The sequence below is a fragment of the Hydra vulgaris genome, chromosome 10 (genome assembly GCF_038396675.1).
Source record: "Hydra vulgaris chromosome 10, alternate assembly HydraT2T_AEP".
NCBI lineage: Eukaryota > Metazoa > Cnidaria > Hydrozoa > Anthoathecata > Hydridae > Hydra > Hydra vulgaris.
In genome coordinates, this window is record NC_088929.1 from 21,469,174 (window position 1) to 21,487,769 (window position 18,596).

Genomic DNA, 18,596 nt, shown 5'->3' on the forward strand with positions numbered 1-18,596 from the left:
CGTAAATCATTTTGAAGGGGCTCTATGAAAAGATTGTGGTGCTATTGTATCACCCATATCTTCTTTGAGTCCTGGTCTGTTTTTTAAATTGTCTTATTTGTTTATATATTTTATTACGTGATAATCTTATGTAACTTATTTTATTAAACAGCAAAATATATTCTAAACTAAAAAAAAAAAAAAAAAAATTTTGAAAATGATGGATTTGCTCAAAGTACAATATATGATAACCTAAAAAGACTTGAAACTGTTCAATCGTTTTCTGATAGAAAGCACCCTGATCGTCCGACGTCCTGGACTAGAGAAAACAAAGCCGAATTAACGAGACTTGTCAACAATCGAAAAGGGTCAGTCAAAGAAAAATAGGTATTAAATTCGGTGTAAATCAATCGACAATTGGTCGTCAGTTAAAAAAAATGAATATTAAATATAGAAAATGTGAAAAGACTCCAAAATACACTATAGAACAACAAATAAAGGCAAAGAAAAGAAGCAGGAAACTAGTTAACCAACTCTGTAACACAAAATCGCTTCTAGTCATCGATGACGAAAAATACTTTTGTTTTGCAGGGGACAACATGCCTAGAAATTCTGGATACTACACAAACAACAAAAAGACAGGCCCAGAAAGTGTTCGTTTTATAGGAAAAGAGAAATTTCCAAAAAAATTATTAATGTGGATAGCCATATCTGACCGTGGTATGTCCGAGCCATTGTTTCGCACTTCCAAGGCTGTAGCGATCAATTCATCAATCTATATTAATGAATGTTTATTAAAAAGACTTCTTCCATTTACTCACAAGTATCATGGAGAATGTAACTATTTTTTTTGGCCAGATTTAGCAAGCTCTCATTATTCTAAAGGTTCTCTAAATTGGATGGACCAATATGTCTATTACGTTGATAAAGAATCCAATCCCCCAAATGTGTCTCAAGCACGACCAATTGAAAATTTTTGGGGACATTTGGCACAGAAGGTTTACGAAGGAGATTGGCAAGCTTCAACAGAGCAAGTTTTGATTGATCGCATTAAACTAAAACTACAAGAAATTGATTTAAACTTTTTACAGTCGCATATGAAAGGCGTCAGAGCAAAATTGAGATCAATTGCAGATATATATATATATATATATATATATATATATATATATATATATATATATATATTATATATATATATATATATATATATATATATATATATATATATATATATATATATATATATATATATATATATATATATATATATATATATATATATATATATATATATATATATAGGGGAATGAGTAGAGGACAACAAGGCGTGGAGGTGGCACCATTAACCCTAAGTAACATTTTTTTTCAAAAGTTGCACTTGCGATAAATATATTATTATTGATAATATAAATATATTGATGCTTTTATGTGCCTTTTATCATAACTATTAAGTACGTCTAATAGTCCGGTCAAAATAGTCGAAAAAATAGTGGTAGGTTTGCATTAATTCGCATAGAGCTGAAAATTGGTACAGACGTTGGGGACATTATTAAAAATAAAATATAAAAAGTCCCCAATGATTCCACATCTGCAAAAAGAGTTATTCAAGGGCAAAGGATAAAAACTTTTGTTTTTTTGCTAGTGCGTTTTACTATTTACAAAAAAGAAAAGGTTACGCGGCTTTTCTATGATCTTGTATAAAAACAAGAATCTATTGCAAAGTTTTAGGGGGTTTTAATTATTGTTTAGCCGTTATAAAATAAATTACATTCAATTAAAATTAAACTTTTATAATTGTGATATGTTAAAAACAAAAAATTAAGAGTATTAATTGCGTATGAAATTTATTAAATAATTTTTTAAACTTTTTTTAAAGTTATTTGTATGACCCCTGTCATGAAAAATGATTAAATATTCTTTTTCATGATTTTTTAAACTAAATTTTCACTTTATACCTAACTACGCGCGTTCAATTTGTCTTAAACGATATTCTGACTTATGCACTTAATATGTTTGGTTATTGTTAAATATTTCTCATATGGATTTGCACTATTTAATACTTTTTTTAAAATGTCGCAATTATGTTTTATTTGTAGTAAACGTTCAACAATAAGTAAAACAGTTGTTGTTGATCGAGGAATGAAGACTTTAATTGATTCTAGTGTCGATAGAAATGACGGGTTCCTTAAGTACCTAAAAGGTCAGAAATCTGTGACAATTCATGTGCAGTGCCGTAAAGTGTATACTTGGAAGAATTCTATTGCGGCATTTAAAAGACAGCAACATATGGATCAAGCCAGATCATCCAATACTAGTCCACTTCGTACCAGAGCTCGCATGATTGAATCCAATTTTTGTTTCAAAATATATTGTTCATTTTGCGGCGATGAAGCGAATGAAGAGGTTGAATAAAAGAAAGCGCAAAATGTGCGGTGTAAAATTTATAAAGTTGTTACCCTTGAATTCAAAGAATCGATTCTAAAGGTTGGTGGGAGGCGGTCTGATGACGTAGCAAAAAATGTCATTGCACGCATCGAGTAAGAGTATGATTTAGTTGCTGCTGAGGCTAGGTACCATAATAGTTGTTATATTTCTTTTTTGAGACCAACCACCGGAGATAAAATAGGTCGTCCTCAAGATGAATATACCAATGATTCAATGGAAGAAATATTTAGATACGTTGAAAATAGTGACGATTGTCAGTTTTTATTGGAAGAATTAAAAAGTATTTGCAAAAAGATTTAGACAACAGAACGATTGATATTGAAGTATGGTAATAAAATTGTTATCAATGAAAAACCAGATTAACTTTCATTTGTTTTTTTGACTGTCATTGCGATATTGTTAACTAAGCTTGGTATGAGAAAAAAAGCCTAAATAAAGAGGAAGAACCTTAAAAACTGAGAATCTTAAAAACTGCGGCAGCCATCATTTGAAAAGACATTCAATCATCAGCCTTTGATAATACCAATTATCCCTCGCCTAGTCGAATGTTTGAAGATATTACCAGCGATATTCCGTAGTCGTTGACTTTTTTTTTGGAGCAAGTAATTCTTGAAAATAAACGATCTAAATTAGAACATCTAAAATTAGTTTGTACAGGTATTAGCCACAGTATTATGTCTGCTGTTAGGCCTAGATCTTTTAAATTGAAATTACAATCAGGTTTCTCAGTACTTCTTCATCGATGGTTTGGTTCAAAACGCCTAATACAAATCTTTTCGTCTTTTGGTTTATGCGCACCCTACATTGACACTGTGATGTATGAGGCATCATCAGTTCTTCATCATCCACCTATTATCTTACCACCACAAACTGGCACGTTTATTCAATATGTTGCAGACAACGCTGGTATAAATGTAAAGACTTTAGACGGTAATAACACGCTTCACATAATGGGTATCATTCAAATTGTTACCCCGAAAAGTTCAGTTACACAAGAAGATCAAATACCACGAATAAAGGAAATTCCTTCAGCAAAAGACTTCGCAGCAAAAGCTCATGTGCCAATACAAATCTATCAAAATGATGGTGTAGTCGGTTATAGTAAAATAAATGTGCAATATTTACCTTATGAAAGTGAAGCATCAGTATCTATACTTCAAAAAATAGATGTCAAATGGTAAATGCAAAATTTTATCATTACCCGGTTGGAATGGTTTTGTTGAACGTTTAACAAGTAACATGATGAATTTTTCTAAATCCAAAATTTTATTTTTACCATTTATTCACCAACCAGCAAGTAATTACAGTACTATATACACTACTTTACATTGTGCTTTACAAAATGCAAAAAATTATTGCCACGAAGTAGGCATTATTACTGTATGCAAAAGCTAGAGAAATCGTATCTGCAGCACCTGATGGATCTGAACTACCGAAGATCATAATAAGATTGGGAGGATTTCATTTAATTATGTCATTTTTTAGATCAATTGGTTATATTATGCAAGGTAGTGGCATACAAGAGGTGCTTTCGTTAATTTATGTACCTAAGTCATTAGAAAAAATGCTCAATGGTTATGCTTACGCGAGAGCTGTTAGAGCTCATACATTACTCCAGCTCACTTTAGCAATAATAATATTAAAAGATCTTGTTATTTATGACGAGATAGCTGCAAGTCTTAATATTACCATTGAAAATGTCATAAATAACATAATTTCGTATAATGATATCGAAAGTGGTGACGATAATAAAATATACTAAGGGTTACTTTGTCAGTTCAATGAAAAGCTAAAGGAATTTGAAAAACGAGGACCTACAGCAAAGCTATGGATACAACATTTTAATATGGTGTCGGTAGCAAAGAAACTTATAAGAGCTGAACGCATGGGAGATTGGCAAGCTTATTTATATTAAACAAATGTTTCCTTATTTCCACGCATCAGGACATTTTCTTTATGCTAAGTCTGCGCGTTTGTATTTGCAGGATATGCTACAATTAGAAAAATTAATGAACTGTAATGTTTATTCAAAGGATTTTTCACCGTTAGACGTTGCGATAAACTCAGTTGTGGTACTTCAACGGATATGGTGATTGAGCAATCAATGATAAAATCAATGAAGACCAATGAGGTATTGCTAGAGGAAAAAGCACAAAAGACAGTGTTATAAGTAAATGGGTTTATGGCATGCATACAATGAATACTGTTTGTGAAGGATTGGAAGATCTGGTTGATATTAGAATAGATACAACAAATCAGCATGTAGATGCAAGTGATTCACGAATAAAGAAAGATTTTAGAGATGCCGAAAAACTTTATGAGTCATTTGCATTGCATGATCCTTTCCCAATAGTTAAAGAAATCATATCTATTGCCAGTGGAGTTGTCGGTCGTAATAAAGTTAACTGTCATAAAGCTCGTGAAGTTGGAATTGCTTCTATGTCTAAGATGGCCGGGCAAACATTTAATATCAAATTAAAACGCTCTGATAAAATACTTCCTCTTTTAATCATGAGTAGTGTCATTTAGGTTTCATAATGAGAAAGTACCTGTAGATCCAGTATTGTTATTTCAACGTATGAGTATTACTAAGACATTTGAGGAAGAAATTGAAAAAAAAATATTAGGGGCTAATTCATATTCAAAAAAAAATTTTTGAATATGAATTAGCTCCCTATCCATTATCACTGTTTGATGAAACTGGAATGCGTAAAACACAAAAATCAGCTCTTTGCAATTGCTTTGAATCAGTGAATATTAAAGTTGACAACGCAAATGCCAGTTACATCATCGATGGAGGATATTTATTACACCGCGTTGTGCGGGATCGAGAGGAAACGTTCAACGTTATTTTTGATAAATACATTCAGTATGTACATAGATATTTTGGTCATGAAGTTCCTATAGTAGTATTTGACGGTTATACTGATTATAAAAAAAATGTTAAAGCTGCAGAACAGCGTCGTCGAACCACAAAAACATCTTCATCTTATGATGTCATTTTTGATCAATTTATGACGGTTCCAGCAAGCCAACAGCAATTCCTTACCAATACTCACAACAATTCTTGCTTCATTTTAATGTTATGCGAAAAGTTAACAGCTGCAAATATTATAGTGAAGCAAGCTGATAATGACGCTCATGTCCTCATAATTGAAACAGCCATAGAACAATCCAGTACATCAAATATTGACTTATTAGTACTACTGACTGCTAGAACTCCAACTGATAAGATTATTTATTTTTTGAAACCTGGGAAAGCTCAACAACCAATATAAATATATTCATCAAAAAGTTTATCTGCTTATCCAAAATATCAAAATCATATTTCATTTTTACATGCAATTACTGGCTGCGATAATACATCAGCATCTTTCAGAAGGGGTAAAACAAAGGTATTTAAATTATTTGAAAAACATGGTTCAACTAATTATGTCGAAGTATTTAAAGGATCAACTCGAATCCACAAGACATATGAAGCTCTAAAAAAAATTGTTTGTATTGACATAAAATACACGGAACAATAAAAGAGTGCAATTATCTTGTCTTCTTCCAACATCTGCTTCTGCTAGTCAACACTTATATCGAGTGTATTATCAAGTTCAAGTATGGCTAGGCAATCAACTGGACCCAACAGACTGGGGTTGGAATTTATTAGGTAATACATTGGAGCTAATTCAAACTTTACTTCCGCCTGCTCCAGAAAAACTTCTAAACACCATCTTTTGCAATTGCAAAAGGGGTTGTAGAGCTACATGAGGTTGCAAAAAAGTCGGTTTATTGTGTTCACCAATATGAACTAATTGTCAAGGCTGAGGCTGATGTATCTTTTTCACATTTCGATCTAGAAAAAGAAGAAGAAGTAGAGGAGGGAGAAGATGACAAAGAAGTAAAAGAAAAAGAAGATGAAGAAGAAGAAATAGAAGACGAAGAAAAGAGCGAAGAAGATATAGCATGCTATTATATATAATAATATATAGTAATAATACTAATATATAGTAAATAAAACATTATTTATAGATTATGTTAAATAAGACTTCTTCCAATTTAGATTTGCAATATATCAGGAATAGTGATTCTTAGTAAAAAAGTATAAAGACAATTTTTGTAGTTTATTTAATGATCTAAAACTTTTGCTCGATCTATTTTTTTTTTGATAAAATTTACCGTTTACCGGAAAAATACAAAATTTCAGCTCTATGCGAATTATTGTAAACTGAAATGTCTATTTTGACCGGACTATAAGACACTAAACAATTTTATGTTTGAGTTTGTAAAGTTTCCATTGGTTAACAATTATCGTTAAAAAATAAAAAGAAACATTTAATAATGTTGCAATGGTTTCGTTATTAAAAACATATTTACACTATATTTATTACTGAGACCATGCATTATTTTTTTTTCTTTTTAGTTTCTACAAAATTTTGTAGAAACTAACAGGAAGTTAACTTTTCTGTTAGTTTCTACAAATTTTTTATGCGAGATAATTTTTGGCGGGTACAGAACGTTCGTTGGACGTTTTAAGAACATCGTACTGAGTTGTGACGTCTATAAGGTGTTGTATAGACGTTTTACGTACGTCTGTGCCTACTAGGTGGAAGCAAAATAGTTTATTGATAGTTTAAAGTCAATGCTGTCAGCAAGTTCACATTTAATAAAAATAATGGTCAATCTAAAAAGATATTGTTTTGTCTTTGTTGGTCACAGATAATTTTTGTTTTTTAGTGTACTAAAACTCCACTTCAACAGATGTAAAAGAAAAAAACCAAGTAAATTTTCTAGAGTATAGACAAATTTGGAAAGCATAATGTCATCTATTTCTAGATTAAGAATGGAATGGAATCATTTGTAGTTCAGTCAGGATTGCTGGAAATATTGTATCGTACACATCTTTAAAAGTAGGACAGTCAAGTCGAGTAGGTTTCAAGTAAGAAGGGGATGCCACATGGGTTTTTACCGAAAACATTTTTAACACATAAAAACAAATCTAAATTGCTCCACAACTTTGAAGTTAGTTAACTTATAACTTTTTGTTTTTCTCCTTTACTAAAAAAAATCGTTTACCGTTTGGAAAGTCATTTTAGTTATATGAACATCTGTCATTATACAGTGATTGATGTTCATAAAACTAAAATGAACCCAATACGCCATATTTTGGATCCGCCATTGATCAAAATGTGGACATTTAAATTAGTATAATATTGTTAACAACATTAAGCCAATATTGAGATAAATATTATACCAATGTTGCTTGTATCTGCAGCACAGCAGATACATTGATATATGATGGAGTATAGCACAACATTGATATATATATAACTATTATATATATGTGTGTGTGTGTGTGTGTGTGTTTACAACTTGTATTTTTAAGTATTAATACTTAAAAATAACTGTTTACAACTTGTATTTTTAAGTATTAATAACAAGCTAAATTTCTCTTAAATATATCAAAAATATGTACTTTTTGATGTTTTTATTATAAAAGATGCAATTTGAAAACAGTAAATATAATGTTGTAAACATAAAATTTAGTTTTGAGTATATACTAGTTATTCAACAAGTATTTTAGGAAATGATTGAAAGCCTATCTACTACAAATGTGCTTTTTGATTCTCACTATTTGTGTTTCATACGAAGATATAAGCTTCGGGTCCATTATGGATTTTTGTAATATTTTTTTTTATATAAAAAGTAAGCTTTTTAAAAAAAACAATATAACATAATTTTTGTTATTAAAATTAAAAAAATGTTGTATGTTTAGTAAAATACATTTTAAACTTATTTTTTCTTATTTAGGATGAGACTGAGAATATAGGGTGGATGGCATGAGAACGTTTTAAAAATTTGAAGAATGTAGTTTTTGATCATCAATTGAAATAAAAAAGTTTACTTTTCAAAATTTTTATTGTTTTTTGATTGTAACGTAATTTATTGTTTTTTTTTAAATTTTACACGTTTATGTTTGAAATAAAATACTTGTTAAAAATTTTGTTCCGCATCTTTTTCTTATCGTGATTTTAACTATTTACTTAAAACTTAAAAATGGATTCAAAGGTTTAACTATCCACATAAAAAAAAGTGAAATGTTTTAGAACTTGTAATTTTTAATCTTATATCTTTATTTTGTTGTAGGAAATTTCATTAAATAATTAAAAAGATTTTGTGTCAGAGCAGTTTCCAATAATAAATATCGAGAAAGTTTCACCTTTTAATACTTATTCAAAGTTTCAACTTCTCATATTTTAGACTAAATTATTTAAAAACTAAAAATTAGTATTTTTAAGTCAATTTTGAGGTATGATTCAAGCAACAGATCAACAAGTAGCAGATCAACAAGCAGCAGATCAACAAGTAGCGCCAAGTATTAAGTTTGATAACGAGTATTTCAAAATTATTTTAGTTCAGGGGCGGATCCAGGAATTTGTAACTGTGTGGCCAAATTTGTGATAACCTACTTTACTTTTGGTGTTCCTGTGGGAAGGGCTTGTGAGTAAAAGGTAAGCCCATGGGCGTCACTTTTTACTATTATTCTAACTTTTTTTAATAATAATTTTCACAAATGTGGCTTCGTTGATAAAGCCTTCCAAATTTTTCTATAAGGACTTTTCATGTAATATAAGAAACCCTTGTCGGCAGGCCTTAAAGATTATTTATATTATACTTGTAGACTTACAAAAAATAATATCATTATATCAAGTTCCTAATTAATTGTGTAATCCAATTACAATTTTGCTAATGGTATGCTATGCTAAAAAGTCGAATCAAGCTTGGTAAAGTGTTGTTTTGTATTGTTTTTAGTTATCCTATTAATAATAAAGTTATTCAAAATGTTGCCTTGGCTATTTAGTTCATAAATTAGACATGTAATATTTGTCTAACTTGTTTAACGAAGTGCACCAACGAGAAGGTAAGCCATAGAACTTTGCACTTCATCTGTAAACTGTCGTGTTGCCTAAGGTTAGCCCTCCATTTTGACCTCCAACCTGATTTTATGCAATTGTAGGCTGTTCCATGAGGCCCTTTTGTCACCCAACCTTTATAAATGTTTAATGCTTTATAAACTACCATCGGTGGTTGTATTTCAACGGAAGCAGAGTCACACCACAAAATAGAGATTGAAGTTTTACTATGTTCTTGAACAGACTTTTTTCCAGGGTCATCGGAAAGATTTGTCTCATCGAAATTAAATATGTTTGAAGGTGGAACATTGCCAAATGATTCATTAGTTTTTTCAAACTCATCCAAAAAATTAATTATAGTTTCAACTCCTAACTTCGACCTAGATCATTTAATATTAGAAGCATTTCTGTCAGAAATATGGTTTCGTTTCAGGAACCAGTCATCTCCAGGTATCTTTACTTTGAAACTGTTTGAACTGTTTGAACTGTGGTCATGCAAAATTGATTTTTTAACTTTATGCTTAACTGCAGCTTTACGAATACTCACGCCTTTACTCTGATCTTCTATTGCTTTTTTAAGATCTTCATTGGAAATTGTTCCATACAACACTTTTAGGTTTAGTTTAGGTTTGTAGTTTCGCGGCATCATTAAAAAAAACAGACGAAGAAAAATAAAAGGTTCTCTGTCCGGAGTTACACTACCGTCCGAAGTTACCCCGGTTGACGGAAACAATTTACTTAAAACCACAACTACTCAAATTCTCTAAAAAAGCAAATTACTTAATAAAGTTCCAAAGCTATCAATTTTAGTCCTTCTGAGAGTAGATAAACTGAAGCTATAAAATTCATATTTTCTCATCACTCTTATATTTACACTTTATATGAACCTTCTCTATACATTCTGAATCACATTTGTATTTTGAACAAAAGATTAGTTTACATTTGTAAAATAAGATGTCCACAAGCTTGTCTAATTTTAAATTAAATCTTTCTATTTCAGCTTTTTTTCCTTGTCCAATACTAATATCAACAGCTGACTTCCATCAACTACTGAAAAAAAGTATACTTTATCTAACAATCGACAGACCCTACTCAATGCAAATAAGGCATGGTACACGTTTTTTATTTAGAAAAGATGTAGTTTTCAACATAAGCCCTTGGGGCTTGGCTATAAATAAGTCTATGGATTTGATTTTTTCATAAAACCATGTATTGGTGTTTGGTTTTAATGAATGTAACTTAACATTTATAATCAAACATTATTTGGGAAAATTATCCATGAAAAACCATTTTTTTATGGAAATTGAAGTTATTATTTTCAATACCACACCTAAATGAGTATGTTTAACAATAATTTTAAACATACTCATTTAGATTCAGATATCACGTTAGATTCAGATAAACTTTGATAGTGTTAATTTTTCTACAAAAATCGTTTTTGCATAAATAATCATAACTTTTAGCCCCATTCAAAAAACTGTTTTCGGTATTTAGTATAATTTTTTGAAATACTCGGGACTTATTCGGCTTTCTTAAAAAAATAATTTATTCCATTCAGAATGCGTAAACAATTAAAAAACAGAGGTGGTAAACTTTATAAACAAGTTACTTTCATTTTCAAACTCGTATCGTTATTATATCAGTAGTAAACTTTAATTGACATTTGGTTGCTTTTATTTTTATAACAATAATTTAAAAGTATCATAAGTTGCTTTTAACTTATTGTTATAAAAACAATTATGTCTTTGGCGAATTAAAAAGATATTTATACGCACGCCAACACCACAAACAACGCGGTACACTTTAAATTTGAGATTGCAGTTTGAACTTGATGTTAGCGTGACAACAAAAGTTTTTAATTTTCTCGAGAAATATCAAATAACTTCTGGAGAAATGAAGACAATTAAAACATAAAATTTCTCGAGAAATGATCAGGAAAGAATACTCGAGAATAAACACTAGTTGTAAAATAAAGACGAAAAACAATTTTTGATGTAAAAATACGTTAGGTAAACAGATCCAACGAACCCGGGGTGCCCGGTGTTGTCGGTGTGACGTGCCCCCTCCCCCAATTTTTTTTCTAAAAGACTTTTTTTTTTTTCAAGAAAAAAAAACAATTCTAGATATAGAAGACGTTTTTTAAAAATTGACAATTGTGCTACCCCTTTCCCTTCCCCCCCCTCCCCCCCCATCACTTGTCGTCGGTCCTGGGTAAACTGTTTCAAAAAGTCATTTACATATTTTACCGTGCAAAAAATACATAATCTAACATGCACTCCGAGTGATTACGTTGCCCATTGTGTTAGGCAATTTGATTATGATTTGCAAAATAATTTTAAATTCTTCGTGACCTTGTTTTATTTAATAATTTTTTATCTAAATTTCATTTTATACATTTTATACATTTTATACATTTTACTTATTCACATTATTAAAATAAAAAAAGATTTTAGAATAAAAATATTTTATGAATGCTTTTACTTCTGCCATTTTATTTTTTTAGTAACGCATGAAAATAAAAACGGCCATCGTATGTCTAAAAAGAATCATAAATATGCATAGACTTCCATACTCATATGCTTTTTGTGTATCAATCCTATGATCATCAAGTAAATCCATTTTAAATTATGAATAACACACCATTCTATACATTAGTCATTAGAAGCTTTTTTAGTTATATGCTCTAAAATAAATGCGAATAAGAAATATTGGGTTGTTGACTATACCATGGTTTAAAAATTGTCTAATATCACTTGACACAATGTAAAGTTAGATGTTACAAGAAGACATTTGGGTGTTACAAGAAGACATTTGGGTGTTACAAGAAGACAGTTGTAATTAGTTAATGTGTTAGGTTAAAATAATTAGGCATTTTATTCAGCAAAAAATGGATTTTAAATGCTGGTGCTTTTGAACTATTACAAATTTAATCTGATAAATAAGGTAAACAACATAAATTCTCTGCAAAGCTTAATTATTACTTTAGAAAGCTGTGATGTTAACTTTGGTGTGATTTTATTCTATTTTAGTTTGTTGAAAAAGGTGCTTTTACTTTTGTTTTTTGTATTTTGAGATGTTTCCTTTAGGAAAGGTACATAAACAAATGAGTCTATAGCAATGTCTTAGTTACCATATTGAAACAACTACAAACCTATCTAGTTCATTAGTAAAATTACTTTATAAAATGTCTTAAAATTAAATAATTTTTCTGAATATGTTATGTAAAATATAGTTAATTTTAAACTGTATAGGGATATATCAATATAGAAATGTTTTTAAACAATGTGTTAGTTAAGTTGCTGTGTTATTAAAATCCCTTTGATTTTCAAATTGTTTTAAAGTAAAGTAAATAGCAAATATAAAGAACCTATCACAAAAAAAGAAACGTCATAATCTATTTTATCAAAAGAAAGAAGAAAATTTACTTTCTAGAAAGAACAATCCAAATCCTCAATCACACTGCGAGGAGCTAGTTATAATATTATTATGAATTTTAAACTCCTAAAGTTATTTTTAAATAACTGTTTCTATTGTCCAGAATGTCGCTCAAATAATGTTAGTTGGGTTGATCAGCTGGATCTGAATAGGATTGGTAGTTGTTTTTTTTAATCATTTTTATAACACTCTAATTTTTCTTTTTTTTTTTTACTTTTAACATCATAACTTAGCCTAAAAATTATCATTTTAATTTGAAATTTCAGGAAATGTTCAAAATTAATATTTTTTAAAGGATGAGCGAAGCAGTTTTTTATCTTGTATATTTATATGACTTTTTTACTTTAAAGACAAAAAAAAAAAGAGAAGAGAATACCTTTCAATAAAATGTTCACAAAAATAAAATAAAAACGAGTCTTAAGCTCATTTCTCTACAGTATGTATGGAGAATAATTATTAAATTTTATTCAAAATGAACGAGATTTTTTGAGCTATTAGGTTTGAGGTTGGCTGTGATTTTTAATCAAAATGTACTTATTTTTATTGATTATGCAAAAAAAAAAAAAAAAAAAAAAAAAAAATTAACAAAATTTTGAATTTTTGTTTTTGTTTTTTTTTAATAGTTGATGTAAATAATAGTTTTTTTGCAAATAAAATTAATAAATTTTATTTATTTTTTTCAACTTAAACGTCTAATTTTTCAACTTAACGCGTCTTAGGGATCGTCCATAAAGTACGTACCCTCGGAAATGAAGAGTGAGCCTGCAGGTGGTGTATGAGAATTGAGAGGGGGGTAGATCAATTGTAAAAGTATGGAGACACTAATATAAAAAAATATCATAAAATGTTGAGTTGGTAGGTTAAAAGCGTAGGTACTTTTAGGGAGGTATGATAAAATGTGGAGGGGCTGTGGAGGTCAAAAAAAAAGCGTGCGTACTTTATCGACAACCCTTTCGGTATTAGGGTGGGCGAAAATTACTTTTTTTGAAAATTTCTTCAAGGTTTGCTCTTTATATAATAAAGTATCCCTGGATTTAAAAAGTTTTTAAATAAAACTTTTTTGGAGGCGTCTCAATTGACTCTTCAATACTTGACGGGTCCCTAACATTATCCGAAATTTTTTTTTTCAAAAGCATGTTAACCTGGTACTCAAATGATACGAAATTTAAATAAATTTAAAAATTGGATTTTTCAATTTATTAAGTTGCACTTTTCAATTTATATTATATATTATTATATTAGATTTTATTGTATAAAAATTTCCAATTTTAATATCGAATACCGTATAATGTAATAAAATATCGTATTTAATATCAAATTCAATGGTTTTTATGCAATAAAACCTAAATTAATAATATTTATATAAAATGTACTAATATTATCTAAATAAAAATTTCTTTAAAAGTATGTCAATCTGGTACTATATTATTATATTACAATATTAATAACGAATTAGTTATAATTTTTATAAAAGTTTTAATATTAATTTTGAAACTTTTATAAAAATTTCTGTTCTTTTGAATACCAGATTGACATAAGTTTAAATAATGTTTTTTAGATCATATTTGGAACACAAGAATTAGCTTGGATCCCTTAAAATATTTTTGTTCAAAAAATTTTTTAAATTTAGGTAAGAAATGCCCGCCTATTTTTCCACTTTTAATAATAGTGGAAAAATAAGTGGGCATTTCTTTTCTATTTTCCACTATTAATAATAGTGGAAAAATTAGTGGGCATTTCTTTTCTATTTTCCACTATTGATAATAGTGGAAAAATAAGTAGGTATTTCTTTTCTTACATAATTACATATTTTTTTCAAATATATTTTTGTTATGATTTAGTTAAAACTGTGCAAGTAACATTATACAATAATAATGAAGCTTATCTTTAAAAAACTTAACTAATTTTCTTTCCTGGTAATTACTAGCAGAAAAATAGTGACATTTTTTAAGATGTATTACGTCTTTAAAATATCACTATTTATATTTATATTTTCTGACGTCAGAAAATCTAAATTTGTGACTAAAAATAAACTTTACGCGTACCCAATGATCCCAAAATATTACTTATATTTTTAGATCATAGCGTATACTTAATCCGAGTCAATGGCCTTCTTTAAGTTATCATAATCTTTATCATTACCTGATTAAGACTCCATGTAAGGAATATTTTTTAAATAGTTGTTCAAAAGCCAATTTAATTCCAATATCTATTAGTTTGATTGGCTGATGTTGTAAATATTTATGTTTGTTTAGTGAATATTTGTTTTTGTTTTGTGAATATTTGTGTTTGCTTACACTTGTTTTTAATTTTCAACATTGTTTAGGCATCTTTTCTCCAGAAGCTATGGAAAACTACAAGTCATTAGAGGCTTGGAAGTACTTTCAAGAAGGTTGGGTACAAACTGTTGTTCACATGAAAATAAATCAAGATATCATGATCTTAAAATATGATGTTTGACCTTCATATAGAACCACATCTCCTAATCATAAGCCTTGGATAGTTCTTGATTTACTTGGTAATGTAGTGACTGCTCACTGTAATTGTATGGCTGGGTAAGTGTCTGTTGAGCATTTGAGTATGATAATTTAACACTTAAAAACTCTTGTTTTGTGATCTTTTTTTTTTAATTACTTTAATGCGATGATATTGTTCAAACATGTTTTATTTACATCTATAGTTAATTTTTTCTAACAGCCTTGGTGAAACATGCTCACATGTAGCTGCAATGTTATACAAAATTGAAGCTGCTGTTCGCATTGGAATGACATCGTCCACACCAACTGATTTACCATGTCAATGGAATCAAACATTTATTAAAAATATTTTTGGTTCCCCAGTTTCATCTATCAATTTATATTCTGATTCTGCTAAGGAAAAACTTAAGAGAAAAAAAATGAGGAAAATGCCTGTTTCTCCAACCAATATGGAAAAAAATGAGTTTTTGTCAGATTTGCAAAGTGTACAGCCCAAAACAGCTGCTCTTCATTTGTTCAAAGATTACGATAATGAATTTATTCACCTAGAATCTACTGTTGTGGCAAAATTGCCACTATCTCTTAGAAATTTTTTCATTGAAAACTATAAATCTCTAGATAAAGAGCAGTTAAGTTCCTATTATGATGAGAAAAAAAGTTTTAAAATCAATTCTGATGACATCGTCTATGTTGAAGAAGCAACTCGAAATCAATCATTGTGTGATTCTTGGTATCAGGTACGAGTAGGCCGAATAACTGGTTCTACTTTGTATCAAGTTTATCATGCTAGAGTTGAAACACCACCTAAATCATTAATTTTAAATATTTGTTCTGAAAAGAATATAATAATAAAAAGTCCTCCGATAGTTTGGGGGCGAGAAAATGAGAAAAATGCATTGACTTTATATGCACAAATTTATTCAGACTACAATAAATCTCATAATTCTGTGCCACTTTCTGAGATTGTTGTCCATCAAAATTTGAAAGTTGAAAAATTAGGACTTTGTATAGACTACGAAAAACCATGGTATGCAGCATCTCCTGATGCTTCTGTTTATTGCACTTGTTGTGGGCATGGTGTTTTGGAAATTAAATGTCCTTACATTTTAAAAGATAAGTCTTTGAAGGAAGAAATAATGAAAGATCTTTTTTATGTTGGTGTAAATACAGATGGGAAATATTTTTTACAAAAACAGCACAAATATTTTTTCCAGGTTCAGCTTGAAATGAGAGTTACTGGAGTTAGTTATTGTGATTTTATGGTATGGACACCCAGTGAGTTTATAGTTTTACGTATTGAACCTTACAGCAGTTTTATCGAATCTGTGTTAAATAAATGTGATATTTTTTGGAATATGTTTATTTTAAGGGAATTAGTAACAAGAGAAGTTGAATCAGGAGTGAAGTTACCCACCTTAATATCAAATGAAACTATCAATGAAGATGATAATGTGTTTTGTATTTGTAAATCTAAAAGGTCAGAAAATGACGATACAATGGTAGGCTGTGATTTATGTGATAACTGGTTTCATCTTAAATGTATATCTTTAAAATCAGTGCCAAGATCGAATGTATGGTATTGCAATAGCTGTAAATACAAGAAAAAGTCTACAAATAAAAAAGTAATAAATATTTTTTATAGTTTTAGCAAGCAAAAAAACTTTTTTAGTATTTCATTTTTTAAATATTTTTTTAGAAACTAACACAGTAATGGAGCAGTGCGAATGCTGAGAAATGAAATGAAAAAAGCATCATTTTGCTGAAACAACGATTATCAAATTTTAGAATAACGGCTATTTTCATAGCCACATATTTTTAAAAACATAAAGGCATATGGTTCAATATCGAAAAAACTATTACAGTTTAGCTTTAATTATCTCGATTAATTATCTTTGAGATTGCGGAGAATATGCAGTATAAGAGTTTAATTATCTGATCGATAGAAAGAAGTTGATACTGATACAATTTTTCCGGTGTTACTAATACGACGACATTTTTACTTTAGGTTAAGCGGTTTCCTTTTATAAAATTGTCATTTCATGTTTTTTCTTTGTTATAAACAGTATTTTACGTTAAAACAAGACTTTACCGTATTTTATGTTTATATTTCTCCGCAAGTTTTTTATTTTTTCAAACTGATTTTTATCTATTTTAGACAAACTACACTGTTAAGTGTGAGATGTAAAATGAGAGTAAAATCTTCTCTAAAACATAAAGCTTCGTAAAACTGTGTAATCTTGAAGTTCACCTTTACTGAAATTGTACAAACCGATTAATTTATTGAAAAATCGTGTTAACAGGTTATTACATTTTTGACGAAGCCGTTCGGAAATATTTCCAAAAAATTTTTATACTTTTTTAGCGGATTCAACTACCTAAAAATATTTAATGTTATGCTAAGACTATATTGAAAGCAGATAGCTTATTGGTATGACCAATAGTTTACCATACCTAGAAATGTAAAACTGCAAATTAGACAATCTAATTTGCAGTTTTACATTTAATAATAAATTTACTTTTATACTTTATTTTGGCTCCGGTCGATATTTTTTTGCCTTTATACTTATATTTTGTAAAAAACACTGTAAAGCTTATTTTAAACGATAATTAAATAAAAAAGAAGGCCACTACAAATGAGGAGGCTACTTAATTGTGGTTATAACCCTCTCTCAACTCTATAACTTCGAAACACGAACCTTGACGAACAAGGCCGCTGCGCGGAGAAACAAGTTGTAATACCAAAAGACCAATTCTTTTGCTCTTATTTGTTTTTGCTCCCTCTTTTTTATGGGTCTTTAAACCAGCCCGGGCCCATATCACATAGATCATCCACACCATATTTTAAAAATCCGGAAAATTGTTTGGGTAAAATATCCGGAAAAAATCTGAAATATATTTTTTCTTTTGCTTTTATCCGAGTTGTTTCTAATTTTTTTTCAAACAATATCTTAGTTTTGTGTGAGCGATAAGTGAAAAAGCTTAAAAAAAGTAATATATTGCAAAAATATATGCCTAAACTTGAATGTAAGGAAAACGTTTTGGATATGCGGAAAAACTAAAAGTTGAGAAAATATCCGGAATTCCGGAAATATCCGGAAAAAGATAATCCCTAACAAAACACCGTTTGCTCTACCCCCTCCCTTCACAACGGCCTTGCTTATTTAATGTAAACAATTCTCTACGTCAAATAATGCTTTTATTGAGATATGTGGCTATGAAAATAGCCGTTTTAAGAAAAATTAGGATGAAATATCTTTATTGAACACAATTCCTTCCCCAAGGTTTGTTAAAGCAGCACAAACTGTTACAATTTTGTCACAATTAGAAAGAGTAACTGAGGTAGCTTCATCAGTTA

At 29.4% G+C, this 18,596-nt stretch overlaps 1 protein-coding gene across 1 annotated transcript in view; it reads left to right on the forward strand.

The window, feature by feature from the left end:
- Positions 1-8,329, forward strand: part of LOC136086213 (syntaxin-1A-like) — a 92,181-nt gene extending 83,852 nt beyond the window's left edge. The window contains exon 12 of the mRNA XM_065808497.1: positions 8,227-8,329. Coding sequence (XP_065664569.1) covers positions 8,227-8,245 — 19 coding nt within the window. The 3' untranslated portion in view covers positions 8,246-8,329. The remainder of the gene's footprint in view (positions 1-8,226) is intronic.
- The last annotated feature ends 10,267 nt before the right edge of the window (positions 8,330-18,596 follow it).